Here is a 20,896-nt window from a genome sequence, read left to right on the forward strand (position 1 = left end):
ATAGATAGTTGGATAGAATGATGGATGGATGGATGGATGGATAGAACAAGATAGATAGAAGGATGGATGGATGGATGATGGATGGATGGATGAATGGATGGATGGATAGAACAATCTAGATGGTTGGATAGAATGATTGATGGATGGATGGATAGAACAATCTAGATAGATAGATGGATGGATGGATGGATAGATAAAACAATCTAGATGGTTGGATAGAATGATGGATGATAGAACAATGGATGAATAGATAGAACAATCTAGATGGATGGATGACAGAACGATGGATGAATGGATAGAACAATCTAGATAGATAGATAAAAACAATCTAGATGGTTGGATAGAATGATGGATGGATGGATGGATGGATGGATGATAGAACAATCTAGATGGTTGGATAGAATGATGGATGATAGAACAATGGATGAATAGATAGAACAGTCTAGATGGATGGATGGATGACAGAACGATGGATGAATGGATAGAACAATCTAGATATAGATAGAAAGAAAGATAGATAGATAGATAGATAGAACAATCTAGATGTTTGGATAGAATGATGGATGGATGGATGGATGAATGGATGGATAGAACAATCTAGAGAGAGAGAGAGAGAGAGAGAGAGAGAGAGAGAGATGGAAGGAAGGATGGATGGATGGACGAATGGACGGACGGATGAATGGATGATAGAACAAACTTGATATTAGAATTTCTTTTTTTTGTACAAAAGCATCTTATGTGAAATTACCCACAATCACTCTTGCTGAGTTTTCCAGGAAAGGTGTTTTCATGTTGACTGAAATGACAGACAATGCGACAATAAGCTGTTCACATCCTCCCAGAGGTAGATAGATAGTGTGAAGATAATTCTCCTGGTCAGGATGTGTTGTTTTTTTCTTTACTCAGTATATTTCTGTTTGCAATTTGGTCTAAATATGAGCTGCAGTATCAGAAGTTCTTGTGTGCATATGTATATGCAGGCTGAAATCCTTTTAGCGAGTTTCGTGAGTGATGAGTATGCGAGCGAAATACCTTGTCCAGCATAATGAACGATATGTCACTTACTCCCTAATACGAATATATTGATGGATTTATGGGATCTATTTACAGAGAGCTTATGAAGGATTGGGTGGGTATTTTTAGAGCCTTGTTCATTTCTGTCTCTAACCTCCCCCTTGCTCCCCCTTTCTCTCCGTTTCTCTGTCCATACCTTACTTATGAAGAGAGAGGTGGAAACTGGAAAGTGAAGGAAAATTAATTTTGAGCAGGAGCCTCTAGATCCTCAACCTGTCAGCCTCCTGTCCTGAGAACTCATTTAAAGAACAGATTGCCCATCTTTGGCCCATTTTTTATTGATGATCTTGAAATCATATGAGGGTCAAATAAGAGAGGTACATTCCTGAGGAGCGAAATGAGACTGAGGCAATAGAAAGGCTTTCAGCGAGGATCCTCTCCATGTGAAGATGACACTACAGACGACCACACAAAATTCAATTGTCAGCTTTTATAAGTGCACTTAGTATCATTTTTTATGTTTCACAAGCCTATCAGACTGACATTTAGTGGGATATATTTAGCATCATGTCACGACAATAGTTTTCAGCTGTTGGTGCCACATTGTTACTCTACATTTGTAGCTGTATGTTTTATGTTTCAATGTTATTTAAAAGTGTGGATTAACGGTCATGATGTCACTGTGTTGCAGGAAGCAGGAGTTGCTGACCATCTCCAATGTGCCCATGGCAGACAGCCCTCCCTCTCCCCCTAGAACCGCCCCTCCCACCATGAAGGTAAGCGGCACGTCTGGTTCTCAGGGCCTGTTATGAATCAGCACTGAAAGAAGATTTGCACAGAAAGCTTATAGCTGCAAAAGCAAACTGAAGCATGAAGTCAAGCCCTTCAGATAACATTTCATAAATAGTTTTTTATAAAGCAGCAATTACTGACTTATTTGGTTCACACAGATAAAACTGCCTTTCTTCCCTCTTTTCTGAAGACAAGATCCTAGTGCAAACCTGTAGCTGGTGATGTGCCCTGCTTGCTCAGTAGACCATGACTTAGACATCATCCTCTAGGTAGTCTATATATTCCTCAAAGGAGGAAGAAAGGAAAAGTAAACTCTCAAAATGCCCATCACATTTTATAAGAATAGAAGAGTTTTTGCACTTAATGTACAATAGTCATGTATAGACGGATCAATTTTAGTTAAGTCTACTTATTGCAGATTTACAGCTTGCCACAATAAGACAACTTGACTATTCCCTGCTGGCTATATATGTAACATTAAAGGGTTAGTTCACCCAAAAATGAAAATAAGCCCATGATTTACTAACCCTCTTTCGTTCTTTCAGATGAATCCAAATGGAGTTATATTAAAAATTGTTTTGACTCCTTTAACTTTTATAATGGCAATGGACGGGTGTTTCTCTTCATCAGTCCAAAACAAGTCCAATAAAGCGCATCAATCCTTAAAAAGTGCCTCACACGGCTCCAGGGGGTGAATCAAGGCCTCCTGTAGTGAATTGATGCGTTTTTGTCATAAAAATGTCTATATTTAAAATGTAGTAATTACTTTTTTCTATCTTGTGCTAACTCTCGTACACGGAAGCTGCTCCGGGCAGATGACGTAGGACGTATGTGTTTTTTTACAGGAGCAAAGGAAGCAAAGTTTCCTTACTTTAGCAAAGCAAAATCAGTCTCCTTGTGGCATATATTGATTTTTTTTTTTACAAATCCTCATTTTGCACTTTTAATTCGTGATCGTTGTTTTGTTTTGCTCTCTTCACTGCTCCTCCGTGTTCGTCACTTCTGAGCGGCGATGTTCAATGCATACATCCTACGTCATTCGTCTGAAACGGCTTGTGTGTATGAGAGTTAGTACAAGCTAGAGAAAAGTAATTATTATGTTTTTTTCTTATAAAAACACATAGATTCGCTACAGGAGGCATTTGTTCACCACCCAGAGCCGTGTGAGGCACTTTTTATTATGGATGGATGCGCTTTATTGGACTTGTTTCGGACTGTTGAAGAGAAACACCCTACCAAGTTTTAATATAACTCTGACTGCATTTGTCTGAAAGAAGGAAGTCATATACACCTAGGATGCCTTGAGGGCATAATAAATCATGTGCTAATTTTCATTTTTGGGTGAACTAAGTCTTTAAGCAGTGTTTCATAGACAAATAATTTTCGTCGTAATTTTTGTCATCAACATTTTTTCACAGACGAAAACGAGACGATAACGAAAGAAAAACTCGTTTTACATGACAAAAACTAGCTGCGTGGTTAGGAGTTTAGATGCAATATTTGAACTGTATACCAGCCTATTGATCTATCCGGCAGGACATAAGCTGGCATACATTTACTGCTCATAAAACGTTAAAAAATGTATTTGGGAGTAAGAGAAGAGCAAACATATGGATAAATTTGACAACACAAAAGAGAACTCAATTCGTTCTGGCTTTCTGAGCGCAGACACCGAAGCAGCTCGTCTCACACATGAGTACTTTTCCACATCGCATGAATGGAGAAATACACACAAAATTATGGTGAATTGTCCATTTTAAAGGAGTATTCACGTAAACACACTCAGTTACGTCTTAGGTGAACGTAAACAGTTGGGAGAATATCAGACGTGTATCAGTACATTGCATCCGTGCATTCGGTTTTAAAGGGACAGCAGCCTAATTTGCAGAGCCTGATTTTACCGAGTACGACACGTTCCTGGATCAACATCATTGTTGACCCTGAAACAACATTGTGATTAACCAATCAGATTTGAAAAAACAGTTTATAGTTTTTGTGAAGTTTAGGCTTACAATCAGTGTTTACTGCTTGTACATCAGTGTCATTCATCTATCATTTCCTCTGATTTTAGGGATTACTCATGGGTAAGGTTAGGTTTAGGTGTAGGGATGTGGTCAAGATTAAATTTTTGGATTAAAATGTTGTTCCAGGGTCAACAAAATATGTTGACCCAGGAACACATCTAACTCAGCAAAATCAGGACGTGCGCCTAATTTAGTTGCCACTGTTTGTGGTTAATGGTTAATCAAGCAACAAAAAAAGACAGTAAACCCTAGACCCTAATAAAGATTAACCTAAACGTATTTATATAAATAAATATGTCTGCTTAAAAGAATGAAGAATGTGGTAAACAAGTCGTTATAAAGAAGGCATAATTAGCCTATATAGACGACAACCATGTTCATGTTTCTCTATGAGAAGTGGTTTCACTTAATTTTAATATAAAGACATGTTGCATGTTACAGCAGTTAAATCGATGTCTGTCTTGATAAAACCTTAATATCAAACCTATGGTAATTTTAGGGAAATGCTTAATAAATGTTTTACACTAACTAAACCCGTTAGATTTTAGCAGACTAAATACTGTTTTAGCCGACTAAAACAGTATATTTAGTCGGCTAAAACTAGACTAAAACTAAAATAATTCAGATGACTAAAATATTACTAAAATTAAATGGCATTTTAGTCAAAAGACTATGATATTTAGTCAACTAAAACTAGACTAAAACTAAAATAATACAGATGACTAAAATATGACTCAATTTAATGGCATTTTAGTCAAAAGACTGACTAAAACTAAATTAAAATTTGCTGTCAAAATTAACACTGCCTTTAAGGGTCCCAATACAGAGCCCTGAGGAACCTCAAAATGTTCTTTTTTTATTAGATGTCTATAACAGATTGTCAGGCTAACTTGTGTTGGTCAGGAAACATCATTTGCCATTCTGTGAGATCAGCAACTACATACGCATGTGTATTAATATAACAGATTAATGTGTGTTTCTCAGATGAATTCTGACATACTGTAAACTCAGCAACTAACATAGCCTGAACTGACTGTAAGTGTTGCTTGCTGCCATAGTACACCAGGTATTACGAGACTTCTCAACCACATGGATGTCATTCACACTTAGTAGACTGTACTGCGTGCTGCCGTTATTGTTGACCTGTTAAATGAAATATGAGTGAAATATTTGGCATGTTAAAGGTTGGCCTAAATGTTGTATTTCTTTTTTTCAACAGTCTACTCAGTTTTTTGACACGCTGGACAAGATGGAGGTAAGAAGTGAAGTGACATTTTATATCTTATATATTTTTACTTAGACAGTGAGCTGTCAGCAAGAGTAGCTGCTAAGTGCTAAATTGATTAATTTGGATTTGGTAAATTGAAATTATAGCTGTGGTAATTGCATTCTGTGCCTCACCACTCCTCCAATGTCAGTTGCTAACACTGCAACCTTTGACATTTTGACCCTGACCCTTTAGCAGGTTTCTGAGGTGGAGGAAATGAGGCCACAAAGATTAAAGGTCAGAGGGTTTGAAAACATTTAACAAGGTTAAACTCAGTGCTTGTCTATGTTTTTCAAACTTGGAGTATTTTCATTGCATGAGGCTGGCATTCTTCTCAAAAGTACTGTATGTAACATTTTATACTGTACAGTGGGTCCAAAAGTCTTAAAACACTTTGAAGATCAAATTCAAACCTGGATTTTTTAAGTTTTAGAATTTCGAAAAAAAACTATGAAGTAAAATTTAGAACAAATATTTTAGATTCTGTGTTATTTAAGGATTAATTTCCTTCCAGAATAAAAAAATTCTGATAATTTACTCACCCCATGCCATCCAAGATGTTCATGTCTTTCTTTCTTCAGTTGAGAAGAAATTAAGGTTTTTGAGGATAACGTTTCAGGATTTTTCTCCATATAGTGGACTTCAGCGATGGTTAACGGGATGAAGGTCCAAATTGCAGTTTCAGTGCAGCTTCAAAAGGCTTTACACAATCCCAGCCAAGGAATAAGGATCGTATCTAGCAAAACAACTGGTCATTTTCTAAAAAAAATGACAATTTATATACTTTTTGGCCAAAGAATTCTCATCAACTCTCATTCTCATTGCATAGTTAAATAAGTAAATTACATTAATTTTATTTATTTTTTTTTTTTTTTTTTTTCAGAAAATGACCAATCGTTTCGCTAGATAAGACTTATTCTGACTGGGATCATGTAGAGCTTTTTGAAGCTGCATTGAAAATCCAGTTTGGACCTTCAACCTGTTGGCCACCACTGAAGTCCACTATATGGAGAAAAACCCTCAAAAACCTTAATTTCTTTTCGACTGAAGAAAGAAAGACATGAACATCTTCGATAACACATGGTTAAAAGTAAATTATCAGGAAATTTTTATTCTGGAAGTGAACTAATCCTTTAAAAAAGGGGGCATACTAAAAATAAAACATTCTGAAATAAATTTTTCGATTTTTAAAATAAATTGTTATGCTAATATAATTTAGAATGACTGGAATGTGTTAAATTAGACAAATGCAAAGTAGAAGCATTTTCACTTGGGCTCAGACATTTGGACCCCATTTTATACAGTATAAAAAGCATTTTTAAATATTTTAAGCAAAATAACAAAAAGATCCTTCCCTCAAACGCATGTGTTCAGACAGCCGCATAAAAATCTCTGTTGTAAGCATGACTGTGATGCTTTGTGTGGACTGCATGTAATTTCTCATATTATGTGGTCGCATGAGCAAAATATGCCTTATAACACACTTCCTGTCATAGCACAAACATCTTTCCAAAGCATTGTGAACATCTCCATTTACAGCATTATCTTATGAAATGTATGTAATATTATGTTTACTCCTGCAGGATGATTACATTCCATTCCCACGGATAGAGGAGGTACAGCAATTACTATAATAATATATGCTTCTAAAAACACTTTATGTGATGTGTTTGGACTGTGTATCAGACGTCACTCTCTTCCTAACTTTGATTTTTCTTTTAAAGGTGTTACAGCGGGGTGAGCCATACCCTCAGGTCATCCTGCCTCAGTTCGGGGGTTACTGGATAGAAGATCCTGAAGCCCCTGTTGCCATCCCAAATTGGGAGAATGGCTTCTGTGAGGAGGAAGATGGAGAGGGAAGCAATTCAGGACAGTTTGGCTACAGACTGGAGAGCAACTATGCCATTCGCGCATACCGCAAGCACTTTCTGGGCAGGGTGAGAACTCAGTTACGCAATTACGTTTTGTAAAACCAGTCCACCAGTCTATCAGACAAGAGCTTTTGGCAAATATTTGCGTAAGATCATTTTAAACAGCTTGTTCACAGGTCATTTTTGATTGCCAGAGCTGTGATACTCAGCAGTCGGTGCAATTTAACGCACTGTTCTTTATGTCGGCGATAGATTCATTTGCAATTAAACCGCTTCCTCTTATCTGCTGGTCTCAGGAACATCTGAACTTCTACTGCACGGCCAGTAACCATGGCAACCTCGTACTGTCCCTCAGACACGAGGAGGTGAAGGAGCAAGAGTACCTGCACATCATTCTCAGGTAATAACAGCCCTTTCGATCTCTTATGTGTAATTACATGATTGGCACATTTTGAAACGTTTGATTGCATTTTTCTATTAAATTCTGCCTCGCTTAGGACTCCATCAAAGACAATCTACGACAGGATCTCTTTGGCGGGCTTGACTGAGCTCCCCAGTGTCCCTCAGTTAGCAAAGGTAATGATTGTGCCCTGCACAGATAGTCCAATGGTTTTAAACAAGCCCTTAAGTCTTATCGACTGACGTAGAGAACTAAAAATCATTTCTAAAATGTAAACAGTTATTTACCAGTATGTCGTCTGCCATTTAAAAGGTTAGACTGATGAGTATGTGCACTAACATTTTTTTTAAGGGAATATATATTCAAACATCCAAGTACTTGTTTATTTATTCTTTTCACCCGATTGTTTTTGTGAATCTGTCTCACATAATGCAGCTTTGCAAAGAGGCTGTTATTGAAGGATGGATGAGGTCAAAGTATATTATGTTAAAAATATATTGGATATGACAGTAAACCCACAACCCGTATCAGAGTGGAGGGAGTTTAGCATTTCACATGCAAATGTGGTGTTTCTTACAGCCGCAGTGTAAAAAAACAGACCGTATAGGGTCAAATAGAGGGTGGAAGATTTGAATGAAAAACAACATATGTTTTCTGTGGAAAAATAGTAACATAAGTGAAAAATAATTAAAATAATTATGAAATGTATGTGACCACTTTTTAAATTAAGTGAGTGAACTGTAACTGGTCTTACTGTTTGTTGACTAAGTGGCTGTTTGTGTTTTTGTGTCATGTTATTTTCACTATAGCTACTATGTGAAGACATTGTAGGTCTGAGGTTTAGTCCTGTGCTGTATCCAAAGGTGAGTTCAAGATTAATGATTTTATTATTAATATTGTAATATTTGACCCTGGACCACAAAACCAGTCATAAGGGCCAATTTTTCAAAATTGAGATTTATACGTCTTCTGAAAGCTGAATAAATATCCCTTCCAATGAAGTATGGTTTGTTAGGATTGGACAATATTTGGCTGAGATACAACTACTTGAAAATCTTGAATCTGAGGGTGTAAAAAATCAAAATATTGAGAAAATCGCCTATATAATTGTCTAAATGTTGTTCTTAGCAATGCATATTTCTAATCAAAACTTAAGTTTTGACATATGTGCGATAGGGAATTTGCAAAGTATCTTCATGGAACATGATCTTTACTTAATATCCTAACGATTTTTGGCATAAAAGAAAAATCTATAATTTTCACCTAAACAGTGTATTTTTGACTATTGCTACAAATATACCTGTTCTACATAAGACTGGTTTTGTGGTCAGGGTCACAAATAAGCTTTACATTGATGTATGGTTTGTTAGGATAGGACAATATTTGACTGAGATACAACTATTTGAAAATCTGGAATATGAGGTTTCAAAAAAATCTAAATATTGAGAAAAGTTTTTAGCAGTGCATATTACAAATCAAAAATTAAGTTTTGATATATATACAGTAGGAAATGTACAAATGTACAACATGGAACATGATCTTTGCTTAATATCCTAATGATTTTTGGCATAAAAAAAAATCAATAATTTTGACCCATACAAAGTATTGTTGGCTATTGCTACAAATATACCTGTGCTACTTGTACGACTGGTTTTGTGGTCCAAGGTCACATATAATTATAAATAGTATTATATGCATTGCTGTTCAACAGTTTGGGTACTATAATTTATGAAAATAAACTAAACTGAATATTTTTATTCAGTTTGAATGCATTAAATTATTTAAAATGTCAGTATAAAGTTACAAACGATTTCAATTTCAAATATATTCTGTTCTTTTGAACCTTCTATTCATCCAATAATCCTGAAAATATATCTATAATTGTTTCCACAAAAATATAAAGCAGTACAACTGTTTTTAATGCTGATAATAAAAAGAACTGTTTCTTAGGCACCAAATCAGAATATTAGAATAATTTCTGAAGGATCATGTGACACTGATTACTTCTAGAAACTACTAGAAAGCAGTTATTTTACAAATGGCAAAATATTTCAGAATATTATTGTTTTTACTGTATTTTTTAAACAAATAAATGCAGCCTTGGCGAGCACGTCTTTTTTCAAAAATATTTAAAAACCATATAGTATGGAAGCACGTTTCCACCGCGGAATAAAAAATAAAAAAAGGTAATTGCGACTTTTTATCTCACAATTCTGATCTTTTTTCTCGCAATTGTGAGTTATAAAGTCAGAATTGCGAGATAAAAACTCACAATTGTGACTTTTTTGACTCAGAATTGCAAGTTAAGTCAGAATTGTGAGATACAAACTTGCAATTTTGCAAACATAGTCTTTTTTCCCCTCAAAACTGGACTTCATAATTCGCAATTGCGAGTTTCTCAGAATTCTGAGATACAAACTCGCAATTGCAATAGTTTTTATCTTGCAATTCTGACTTTATTTCTTGCAATTGTGAGTTTATATCACGCAATTCTGAGAAAAAAGTCATAACTGTGACTGTATATTTTGCAATTCTGACTTTATAACTCACAATTGCAAGTTTATATCTAACACTTCTGACTTTATAACATGCAATTGCGAGTTTATCTATCACAGATCCGAGAAAAAAAGTCAGAATTGTGATATAAAAAGTCGCAATTGCCTGTTTTTATTTTTGGCGGAAACAGGCTTCCATAGTACAGACCCTAAACATTTAAACAGTAGTTTATAAAATATCTTTAGTTTTATAATTCCTTACTCATTCCCACAACGGTTTTGCAATGTTTTTACATACACATGTAAAATATTATGTTGGCCACTATATGTTTCAGTTTAAAATATGAATAATGTATTTGAACTTTTTTTTAATTACATGATGTTTATCCCTCAGATTGGTTTTAATGATCTCTGTGAGGGGATTGCATATTTCATTAACACAATATTGCTTCTAGCCGAGATATTAATGTGTCAGATAAAAACCCATTACAGATTAAAAAATTACCAGTATGTTTTGCAATGCACTAGAACTGTTTTGGCAGCTTGTTTATTAAAGAAAGCATTTTAGTCAGTACCAAAATAGTTTAAGAGATAAGCACTGTTTTGCATGGGAGGGGCTATTTCAGAAATTTTAGTGTGACTGAAGAGTCTGTCAAAGCTGTACTGATAAAGAGCATAATATTTTGTCTTTGTTTATGTTTGTCTTTTTGCAGGGCTCTCAGTTAATAGTGAATTATGATGAGCATGAATTAAACAACACCTTTAAGTTTGGCGTCGTCTACCAAAGGTTTGGGCAGGTGAGGATGTTGATGTTGAATGTATGCAGTTCACTGGCTGTTATCCACCTTTTTCTTTAACGCAGAAGTAAGCCTATGGGTGAGACGTCTGTTTCATTAGGGAAATAATGAGAAGAATAACAACATGCAGTAAACAGTAAAATTGTTTGCGCTACAAACCAGTTATAATCAGTGATGGGAATAACGGCATTTATTAACGCCATTATTTTTTTCAGTAACAAGTAATCAGACGAATTACTGTTTTCGTTACAACACCATTACTGTTACTGACAAAAAAGACGGCGTTACTATAATCTATTATAATATTATTATATATATTGTTATTTTTCAGTTCATCAGTGTACCTGTATTTAACAAGCCGTAGACTCCAGTGTGAAAGCACACGAGCTGTCGTTTTGTTCATAGACTGTAAAAAAATATGGACGTAGTGTCCGTGACGTCACCCGTAGGTTTCTGAAGAGCATTTTTGAAGCTCTTAGTGGGCGGGGTCGGCCGTCGCCATCTTGGAATCGTGTCACTGCACATCACTCCCGGATAATCGAAAATGGGCAAAGAGGCGGGACGTGGGTGGAGCTGGTTGTTGAAACCACGCCCACTTAGTGCGACGGTGGTGACAGCCGCGGCAATCCACCTGTCACTCAAGTGGCCACACCCTAAATTATGCAGAACTTTAAGACTTAATATAATTTAAACGGATGAGTTATAAAAAAATTCACCCCCCTCACAGTTGACATGAGGGGTAACATTAGCTATATAGACTAAAACCACTTTTTGTACCAGGCTGTAAACATTTTTTTCTGCTGTAAGGTTGGGCATTTTAACATGGGATTGACTCCCTTTTGGAGCCAGTCTCTAGCGGCCAGTTGAATTGCAGTTTAAGTCACTTCCGTGTTAGTTTCAATAGAGAGAGCGGGAGGTTGCCGCTTGGTTTTGTCTCATACACACAAAAAGAAAGATACAGAGCAAGAGAGTCTTATACCAAGAGGAATTGACGTAAACTATATAAACGATATTCTTTGTTGTATTTTCCTGTCAAAATATTGGCGTTCCTTTGGAATTCTTCAGCTTTTGAGAACTGGTGGTTTCTCCGGTAGTAGGCGGAACTAATGCGCAAACGGCAATCTTATTGGCTGGCACTCACCTATTATCGTCCTTGTTTTGATTTCAGCAAATCAGTTTGAGCGAGCGCAGACAACGTGATTAATATTCATAAACCCAGCAACTCATTATTAATCCTTAGTGCGTTTTATATTGTTATTAGTACTAGAATTCGTAGTAGTTTTGTCATCTTATCAGTATTATTTTCCCTTTTTTACAGAAGCACTAAATTACAAACAATATCTTTAGCACCAACACCAGTCTTACAATCAGTCAGCATGACAAATATGCATTCAAACATGGTTATTCTAATTACTTAAGTTCTAATTACTAAAGTTTAATGCTAAATTATCATAATATCATATAATGCTTGACTGACTGATGCTAAATGTACTTTCAGATATTTAAAAAAATCTGTGTCATTAAGCTTTATATATATATATATACACAGGTGCATCTCAATAAATTAGAATGTTGAGGAAAAGTTCATTTATTTCAGTAATTCAACTCTAATTGTGAAACTCATGTATTAAATACATCATTGACACCCTACACAAGGAGGGTAAGCCACAAACATTCATTGCCAAAGAAGCTGGCTGTTCACAGAGTGCTGTATCCAAGCATGTTAACAGAAAGTTGAGTGGAAGGAAAAAGTGTGGAAGAAAAAGATGCACAACCAACCGAGAGAACCGCAGCCTTGAGAGGTTTGTCAAGCAAAATTGATTCAAGAATTTGGGTGAACTTCACAAGTAATGGACTGAGGCTGGGGTCAAGGCATCAAGAGCCACCACACATAGACGTGTCAAGGAATTTGGCTACAGTTGTCGTATTCCTCTTGTTAAGCCACTCCTGAACCACAGACAACGTCAGAGGCGTCTTACCTGGACTAAGGAGAAGAAGAAATGGGCTGTTGCCCAGTGGTCCAAAGTCCTCTTTTCAGATGAGAGCAAGTTTTGTATTTCATTTGGAAACCAAGGTCCTAGAGTCTGGAGGAAGGGAGAAGCTCATAGCCCAAGTTGTTTGAAGTCCAGTGTTACGTTTTCACAGTCTGTAATGATTTGGGGTGCAATGCTGGTGGTGCATTGCTGGTGTTGGTCCACTGTGTTTTTTGAAAACCAAAGTCACTGCACCCGTTTACTAAGACATTTTAGAGCATTTGATGCTTCCTTCTGCTGACCAGCTTTTTAAAGATGCTGATTTCATTTTCCAGCAGGATTTGGCACCTGCCCACACTGCCAAAAGCACCAAAAGTTGGTTAAATGACCATGGTGCTGGTGTGAGAATCTATGGGGTATTGTCAAGAGAGAAATGAAAAACAAGTGTCCAGAAAATGCAGGTGAGCTGAAAGCCACTGTCAAAGAAACCTGGGTTTTCATACCACCTCAGCAGTGCCACAGACCGATCACCTCCATTACACTGAATTGAGGAAGTAATTAAAGGAAAAGGAGCCCCTACCAAGTACATATAGAGTAAATGAACATACTTTCTAGAAGGCCAACAATTCACTAAATTTTTTTTTTATTGGTCTTATGAAGTATTCTAATTTGTTGAGATAGTGAATTGGTGGGTTTTTGTTAAATGTGAGCCAAAATCATCACAATTAAAAGAACCAAAGACTTAAACTACTTCAGTCTGTGTGCAGTGAATTTATTTAATACATGAGTTTCACAATTTGAGTTGAATTACTGAAATAAATGAACTTTTCCACGACATTCTAATTTATTGAGATGCACCTGTATATATACATACAGGATATCAGATATTTAATATTAGTCTGGAAAGATTTTATTCATTCCATTTAAATTTCATTAATTTAACTTTTAATATTGAGGATAAGACACACTAGTTTGCAACATCAAAACATTTTGTACAGCTAAAAAATAGCTGGATGCAGATGAGACCAAAAAGCCAGACACATACAATTTACAAATGGCCACGCCCGCTCTTACGGGAAGAAAAAGGTAGATAAATAGCAAAGACATCCAGGCTGAGGTTCTCAAGGACACTTTAACAGAAGCTTTCTAATCAAGCTGCTTCGATCTAAATCACCAAAGCAATAAATCAATAAGCTGTTACCGTATGTGAGGTTTTTTATCTATTATTTCCCGTTATCTTTCCACACTTTCTTCCCTTCCTGCTGTTTTCTTCATCGTTTGCTGTTCACTAATGTCTTGTGATACTATCTGATGCCCACAGACCTCAGAGGAGGAGTTGTTTGGGAACAATGAAGAAACTCCAGCGTTTACAGAGTTCCTCCGAGTGCTGGGAGACTGTGTAGAGCTGCAGGACTTTAAAGGGTAAACAAAAAAACATTAAAGTGAGACAAAAAAAACTGGACTTCTCCACACAAAATCCTTAAATTCAAATCTCTTTCAATTATTAATTTTCACTTTGTCTTATATTTAGGTTTCGAGGTGGTTTGGATGTGTCTCATGGTCAGACAGGGTCTCAGTCGGTCTACACTCAGTTCAGAGGACAGGAACTCATGTTTCACATCTCCACTAAACTACCTTATACTGAGGGAGACACGCAGCAGGTGCACACTATGATCGAAATCTACACAATTCCACTGTTGGGACAATTGGTATGCTGTTCTAGACACAATTTATTGTATGTTTATATTTCCTACACATAGGTCCAAAGGAAGCGCCACATTGGGAATGACATTGTGGCTGCAATTTTTCAAGAGGAGCCCACACCTTTTGTGCCTGACATGATCGCTTCCAATTTTCTCCATGCCTATATTCTAGTTCAAGTGGAAAACCCTGGAACAGATGACACCACATACAAGGTTTGTCATCAAAATTTTTCTTTTGTTGAAATAATGTGGTTATTAGGTATCTGTGGTAATTCAAACTGTATAATGAATTGTAATTATATGATGCAGGTGTCTGTCACAGCACGTGAAGATGTGCCACAGTTCGGCCCTCCACTTCCCAGTCCGCCTATCTTCAAAAAAGGTAAACAAATGCACCACTAAAGCTTTCACACTGCATTTTTTAATCAGTATTTTGTCTTGTTTACCATTTAAAATATCTAAATATCATTAAAAAGAATGTATAAGATATAAAGGCATTTTTAAGATATTTTTTAGATTATATTTCAAATTAATTTATTTTTTCTTACAACTTTAACTTTTTTTTTTAAAGCATAAATCTAACAGATTTTAGTTAAGGTTATGCCTAAAACAAGAAAGGTAAAACAGGTATATTCTCTGAATATTTTAAGAATTTTTGCTTTTCAAGTAAATTGATCTTGTTTTAAGAAAATTGCAATATTTGTTACGGAAGAGCAAAGCAAAATCTGATAAAGAAAATTATATATTTCTGTGGCTGCCAGTTTCCAGTCACATTGTTGTTTTTCTGAAGGTCACATATGCTTATTACAGGCCAGATTTTGTCATGTCATTGTCTTTTAAGGTTTTGTCTGTTCTTGCATCTTTGTTATATTTGCCATGTCATTGTATTCTCTCTTAGGGTCCAGAATTCAGAGAGTTTCTGCTGACCAAGTTGATCAATGCAGAGTTGGCATGCTACAGGTCAAGCCGATTTGCCAAGCTTGAGGTGAGGAAACAATAGAGTGTCGTTTATTACTGCATTAAAGTTTTGATGTACATATAAACAGCAAAAGCCTGATAAGATTTTGCTTTGCCACAATCTCTGAATGGATAATCCTTATGTTGTACTGGGGGTCTCAGAGACCCCAAGGCCATTTTAATAACTCAGGGGGTGGGGAACCTAAACCTAAAGCTTGATGCTTTCCTAATCATATGAGAACAGATTATAAATCAAACATGATAACTCTTTTCATACATTACTTATTTGGGGTCAGAGACCTTAAATACACAACCAGTCAAAAGTTTTTGAACAGTAAGATTTTTAATGTTTTTTAAAGAAGTCTCTTCTGCTTACCAAGCCTCCATTTATTTGATCAGCAAAATACAGCAAAAACAGTACAATTTTTAATCTTTTTCCTATTTAAAATAACTGTTTTTTATTTGAATATATTTTAATATGTAATTTATTCCTGTGATCAAAGCTGAATTTTCAGCATCATTTCTCCAGTCTTCAGTGTCACATGATCCTTCAGAAATCATTCTAACATGCTGATTTGTTGTTCAGTAAACATTATTATTGTTATCATCATCAATTTTTAAAACAGTTGAGTACATTTTTTCAGGATTCTTTGATGAATAGAAAGATCCAAAGGTCAGCATTTATCTGAAATAAAAAGCTGTATAACATTATAAACTATACCATTGAAAATCTTGGAGTCAGTATAATTTAATTTTATTTATTTATTTATTTATTTGTTTTGGAAATAACTTATAGAAATGAACACTTTTATTTAACAAGCATGCTTTAAATTGATCAAAAGTGACAGTAAAGACATTTATAATGTTACAAAAGATTTATATTTCAGATAAATGCTGTTCTTCTGAGCTTTCCATTCATCAAAGAAACCTGAAAAATTCTACTCATAATAATAACAATAATAAATGTTTTTTGAGCAACACATCAGAATATTAGAATGATTTCTGAAGGATCATGTGACTGGAGTAATGATGCTAAAAATTCAGCTTTGAAATCACAGGAATAAATTACATTTTAAAATATATTTAAATAGAAAACAGTCATTTTAAATAAAGGCTTCTTTAAAAAAAACATTAAACATCTTACTGTTAAAAACTAGTGTATAAAACATAAATAAATACAATGAATATTTAGTTTAATGAATTTAGTTTGTACACTATAGAGTTTGGGGTCTGTAAAGAAAGTCTTTTATTGTCAATAAGGCTGAATTTATTTGATCAAAAAGAAAGTAATATTGTGAAATATTATTACAATTTTAAAATAGTTTTTAGTTTAATATATTTTGAAGTGTAATTTATTGCTGTGTTGGCAAAGCTGAATTTTCATTGTCATTACAGTCTTCACTGTCACATGATCCTTCAGAAATCATTCTAATATGCTGATTTGCTGCTCAGAAACAATTATTATTATGTTGAAAACAGATGTGCTGCTTAATATGTTTGTGGAAACACTGATACATTTTTTCAAGAATATTTGATGAATAGAAAGTTTTAAAAACATCAAAAAAGTATTAATTTCTTTATATTCTTACTGACATTAAATCTGTGTATCTGGGCTCTGGGACTCAAAATTTAAAAATTGTAAAAACAGTTTCAACAAAACGTGATGAATTGTGTTTGTGAAATAGGAGAGAACGCGAACAGAACTGCTAGATAACCTTCATAACGAGTTACACAAGCGAACACAGACAATGCTGGGTCATCCTCTCAGCGCAGATGAAGAAAGGATGGAGAACGGAGGACACGGAGGAATACTGGAGTCTATTAAGGTAAAAAGTCAAAAAGATCAGCCACGTGCAGCTTGTCAGAATGGGTGAACTTGCCTTTTAACGTCTTTTTGTCTCTCTCAGCGGGCGATGCGCGTGCGCAGTCACTCTATGGAGGCGATGGTGGGCTCCCAGAAACACGGCCGCTGCTCTCCGGCGGGAGGAGGCGTACCTACCAGCCTGAGCGGGGTCGGTCTGACACATAGCAACACTGAGGCTGCCAAGAACTCTGTGAGCAGCTTATTATGTTCACAACACAGATAACACAAATAAACTGGATCTGAATGGCCAAGTTAGTCTGGTAACAGCCACAGAGTAATAACTTTGTAGTTCACTTTATTTTAATATAACTTAATTTGCTTATTTAACCCAGCAAATGACAAAAAATTAATCACATACAAAATAAATGATTAGCCACATCCAATATAAACATTTTTGTGTACATAATATATGTGTGGACTGTGTATATTTATTATGTATATATAAAGACACACATACAGTATATATTTTGAAAATATATGTAAATACATATACATGTATCTACATGTATATACAGTCATGTGAAAAAGTTCGGACACCCTATTAAATTTCATGGTTTTCTGTGTCAGGACATAACAAAAAATTATCTGGTCCTTGGCAGGTCTTAAAATTTGGAAAATAAATCCTCAGATAAACATCATCACATGACATATCACACTGTGTCATTATTTATTTAAGAAAAATACAGCCAAGAGGGAAAGGCCATGTGTGACAAAGATAGGACACCTTATGAGTCAATTGCCTGTAGCAGCAATAACTTGAAGCGTTCATTTTCTGTGTGACTTTATCAGTCTCTCACATCGTTCTGGAGGAATTTGGACCACTCTTCTTTTCAACGTTGCTCCAGTTTATTGAGGTTTGTGGGCATTTGCTTATGCACAGCTCTCACCACAGCATTTGAGTCAGGATGAGCTCTGGACTTGGACTGGGCTATTGCAACACCTTGATTCTTTTCTTTTCAGCCATTCTGTTGTAGATTTGCTGGTGTGCTTGGGATCATTGTCCTGTTGCATGACCCAATTTTCGCCCAACATTAGATGTCGGACAAATGCCTTCACATTTGACTCTAGAATACTTTGATATACAGAGGAGCTCATGGCCAACTCAATGACTGTGAGGTGCCCAGGTCCTGTGGCTACAAAACAAGCCCAAAATTATCAGCCCTCCTCCAGCATGCTTGTCTTTTGGTATGAGGTGTTTGTGCTGATATGCTCTTTAGGTTTTCACCAAACTTGGCGCTGTGCATTATGGCCAAACATCTCCACGTCGGTCTTGTTTGTTCAAAGGACATTATTGTAGAAGACTTGTGTTTTGTTCAGATGCAACTTTGCAGACCTAAACTGTGCTGCATTGTTTTTTTTTTATATAGAAGATGCTTTCTTCTGCCAAGCTTTCCAAACATGCCATTTTTGTCCCATATTTTTCTAATGATATTGTCATGAACTTTATCATTTACCATGTTAACTGAGGCCTGTAGAGTCTGAGGTGTAGTTCTTGGGTTGTCTGCCATTTCTCTGAGCTTTACACGGTCTGATCTTGCGGTGAATTTTCTGGGACGTCCACTCCTGGAAGGAGAGGTGTCTGTTTTCAATGTCTTCCACTTGTAAATAACCTTCAAATAGTTTGGAAATGGCCGTATTACTCTTCTCAGATTGATAGCAGCAACAATTGCTTCCCTAAGATGATTGCTGATGTCTTACCTTCTTGGCATTGTGTTAACACACACCTGAAAGCTCCAGACTAGCAAATTGCCAAAGCTCATGCTTCTATAGAGGTGCTCAGACTTGCTGATGTTCAGTTAATCAAAGGTATTTGATTAGCACTGCTTGACTGTTATTTACCCTCTTAATTCCAATATTAACAGTAAGAATGTCCTAACTTTGTCACACATGGCTTTTCCATTTTGGCTTTATTTTTGTTCAGTAAATAATGGCATGGTGCAATTTGTCATGTGGTGTTGTTGTTTTATTTTCGAAATTTTAAGAGCGGCCAAGGACCAGTTTTGTTTTAATGATGTCCTGATACGGAAAACCATGGAATTCAATAGGGTGTCTTAACTTTTTCACGTGACTGTATATATAATCATATAATTTATATTATATATAAATATATTTAATACATAAACATAAAATTTTTCCTAAATATATACATGTATGTGTGTGTATTTATATATACATAATAAATATGCACAGTAAACACATCATTGCATTAAACTTTAACATTGTACATCATTTTGACGGACAAGGTCGTACAAATTCAGTCATAATCTATTATTACCCGTCATTTTAATTATAATAACACATTTTATTGCTTTTATTTTTGTTTATATTTCATTTTTAATCATGAATCTACAGGACGACAGCGCAGTGTTTAAAAGCAACAAAATAGGCTAGGGTTGGGTACATTTTTTTTTTTTTTTTTAATAGATTCTCATTTTAATGAACCAAAATCAATTCTTAAATCCCAATCAATCTTTTGGTCTATGCTGTTTTCAGTTGATGAATGAACAGTACATAATGCGCCTCCCATCCTATAAATCGGAATAGGCTGAGCTCTGTGCTTTGTTACTTCAGATTTCAAATTCTGTCCATTTCATTAGGAAATTACAGCAATAAATGCCGTTTTGGCGCTCCTTAATGTGGCGTGATAGATTGCGGTAGTTTAAACTGTGTACTCGCCTGTGCTTAATCAAACGCATAGCAAAAGATGCGTGACAGTTTCATTTTTGTTCTGTATCCCGTGCTCTCCTGCCACACTGGAACGCACTCGCCACCAACTAGACAGGGGGTGAATTACAGCTACAATTTGCAATAGATCACCCTCAGTGTAATCTGGCAAAGTGATAAACGGCCTTCAGATTTTTCTGTCACTGATAAAAAAAAATCAGTCAATGACAGGCAATTTTCGGTTAACGCGACCTCTGACACACATATATATTATTTAAACAAAAACTTGAAATTTTGGATGCGATTAATCGTTGCCCAGCACTAAAAAAACCTTCTCATATATATTTTAGTCTCCGGTGACGTCAAGCGCCAAGTCTCCTCTGAAGAGCCCAGTGAAGAGACGCTCAGGGTTGTTCCCGCGGCTGCACACCAGTATGGATGGACAGTCAGAGCGCCACATACGCAGGTCTGACAAATACACAGAAACACACATATAAACCATTCTCAATTATTAATAATTATAATTAGTTTTTTATTTAATTGTATAAATCAAAATTCCTCTTGATGTATAGCTAGTCATTGTGTTAGTATGTCTTAGCTAACAGAGAACATTCTCAGAACTTTCTGGCAAAGTTATGAACAAACAATCTTCCAGTGATGTTAAAATGTTAGTTCAGAGTAATCTAGTCTTTAATAACTTTTATTTACAGACTTTATTCTCATCCGTGCTGAAAAAAACAGCTAAAACCAGCCTAAGATGGTCATAGCTGGTCAGCAGGCTGGTTTTAGAGGGTTTTGTATAATAAATAAAAGAATTTGCTTTTTATAATAAATTGGTCATGATTGAAAACATTTTTTAAAACATTTTGTGTTTGAATGTTCAGATAATGTTCAGAAATAATGTTTTCATAACTTAATGGGTACACTAGCAAAATGTTCTTAAAAACATATAATGTTAGCTGCGTTTTAAAATTTCATAATGCTAATATTTTCATGTATACAAATTACATACTGTGTAAGAAAACTGTTATGTTATTATAAAGGTGATTTCTAAAATGTATTATTATTATTAATA

The 20,896-nt window shown here is 35.5% G+C and overlaps 1 protein-coding gene across 8 annotated transcripts in view; it reads left to right on the forward strand.

The window, feature by feature from the left end:
* Positions 1–20,896, forward strand: part of rap1gap2b (RAP1 GTPase activating protein 2b) — a 76,316-nt gene that overhangs the window by 51,198 nt on the left and 4,222 nt on the right. For 5 of the 8 annotated variants that reach the window (XM_051092292.1, XM_051092289.1, XM_051092290.1 and 2 more), the window contains 17 exons: positions 1,706–1,790; positions 5,050–5,085; positions 5,293–5,334; positions 6,681–6,713; positions 6,822–7,034; positions 7,265–7,368; positions 7,466–7,544; positions 8,178–8,231; positions 10,577–10,660; positions 13,955–14,055; positions 14,165–14,294; positions 14,394–14,549; positions 14,646–14,715; positions 15,233–15,321; positions 16,979–17,119; positions 17,201–17,347; positions 20,172–20,287. In XM_051092292.1, coding sequence (XP_050948249.1) covers positions 1,740–1,790; positions 5,050–5,085; positions 5,293–5,334; positions 6,681–6,713; positions 6,822–7,034; positions 7,265–7,368; positions 7,466–7,544; positions 8,178–8,231; positions 10,577–10,660; positions 13,955–14,055; positions 14,165–14,294; positions 14,394–14,549; positions 14,646–14,715; positions 15,233–15,321; positions 16,979–17,119; positions 17,201–17,347; positions 20,172–20,287 — 1,646 coding nt within the window. In that variant the 5' untranslated portion in view covers positions 1,706–1,739. The remainder of the gene's footprint in view (positions 1–1,705; positions 1,791–5,049; positions 5,086–5,292; positions 5,335–6,680; positions 6,714–6,821; positions 7,035–7,264; positions 7,369–7,465; positions 7,545–8,177; positions 8,232–10,576; positions 10,661–13,954; positions 14,056–14,164; positions 14,295–14,393; positions 14,550–14,645; positions 14,716–15,232; positions 15,322–16,978; positions 17,120–17,200; positions 17,348–20,171; positions 20,288–20,896) is intronic. The other 3 variants (XM_051092288.1, XM_051092286.1, XM_051092287.1) reach the window with 3 other exon arrangements.

Source organism: Labeo rohita, chromosome 21 (assembly GCF_022985175.1).
Source record: "Labeo rohita strain BAU-BD-2019 chromosome 21, IGBB_LRoh.1.0, whole genome shotgun sequence".
Taxonomy (NCBI): Eukaryota; Metazoa; Chordata; class Actinopteri; order Cypriniformes; family Cyprinidae; genus Labeo; species Labeo rohita.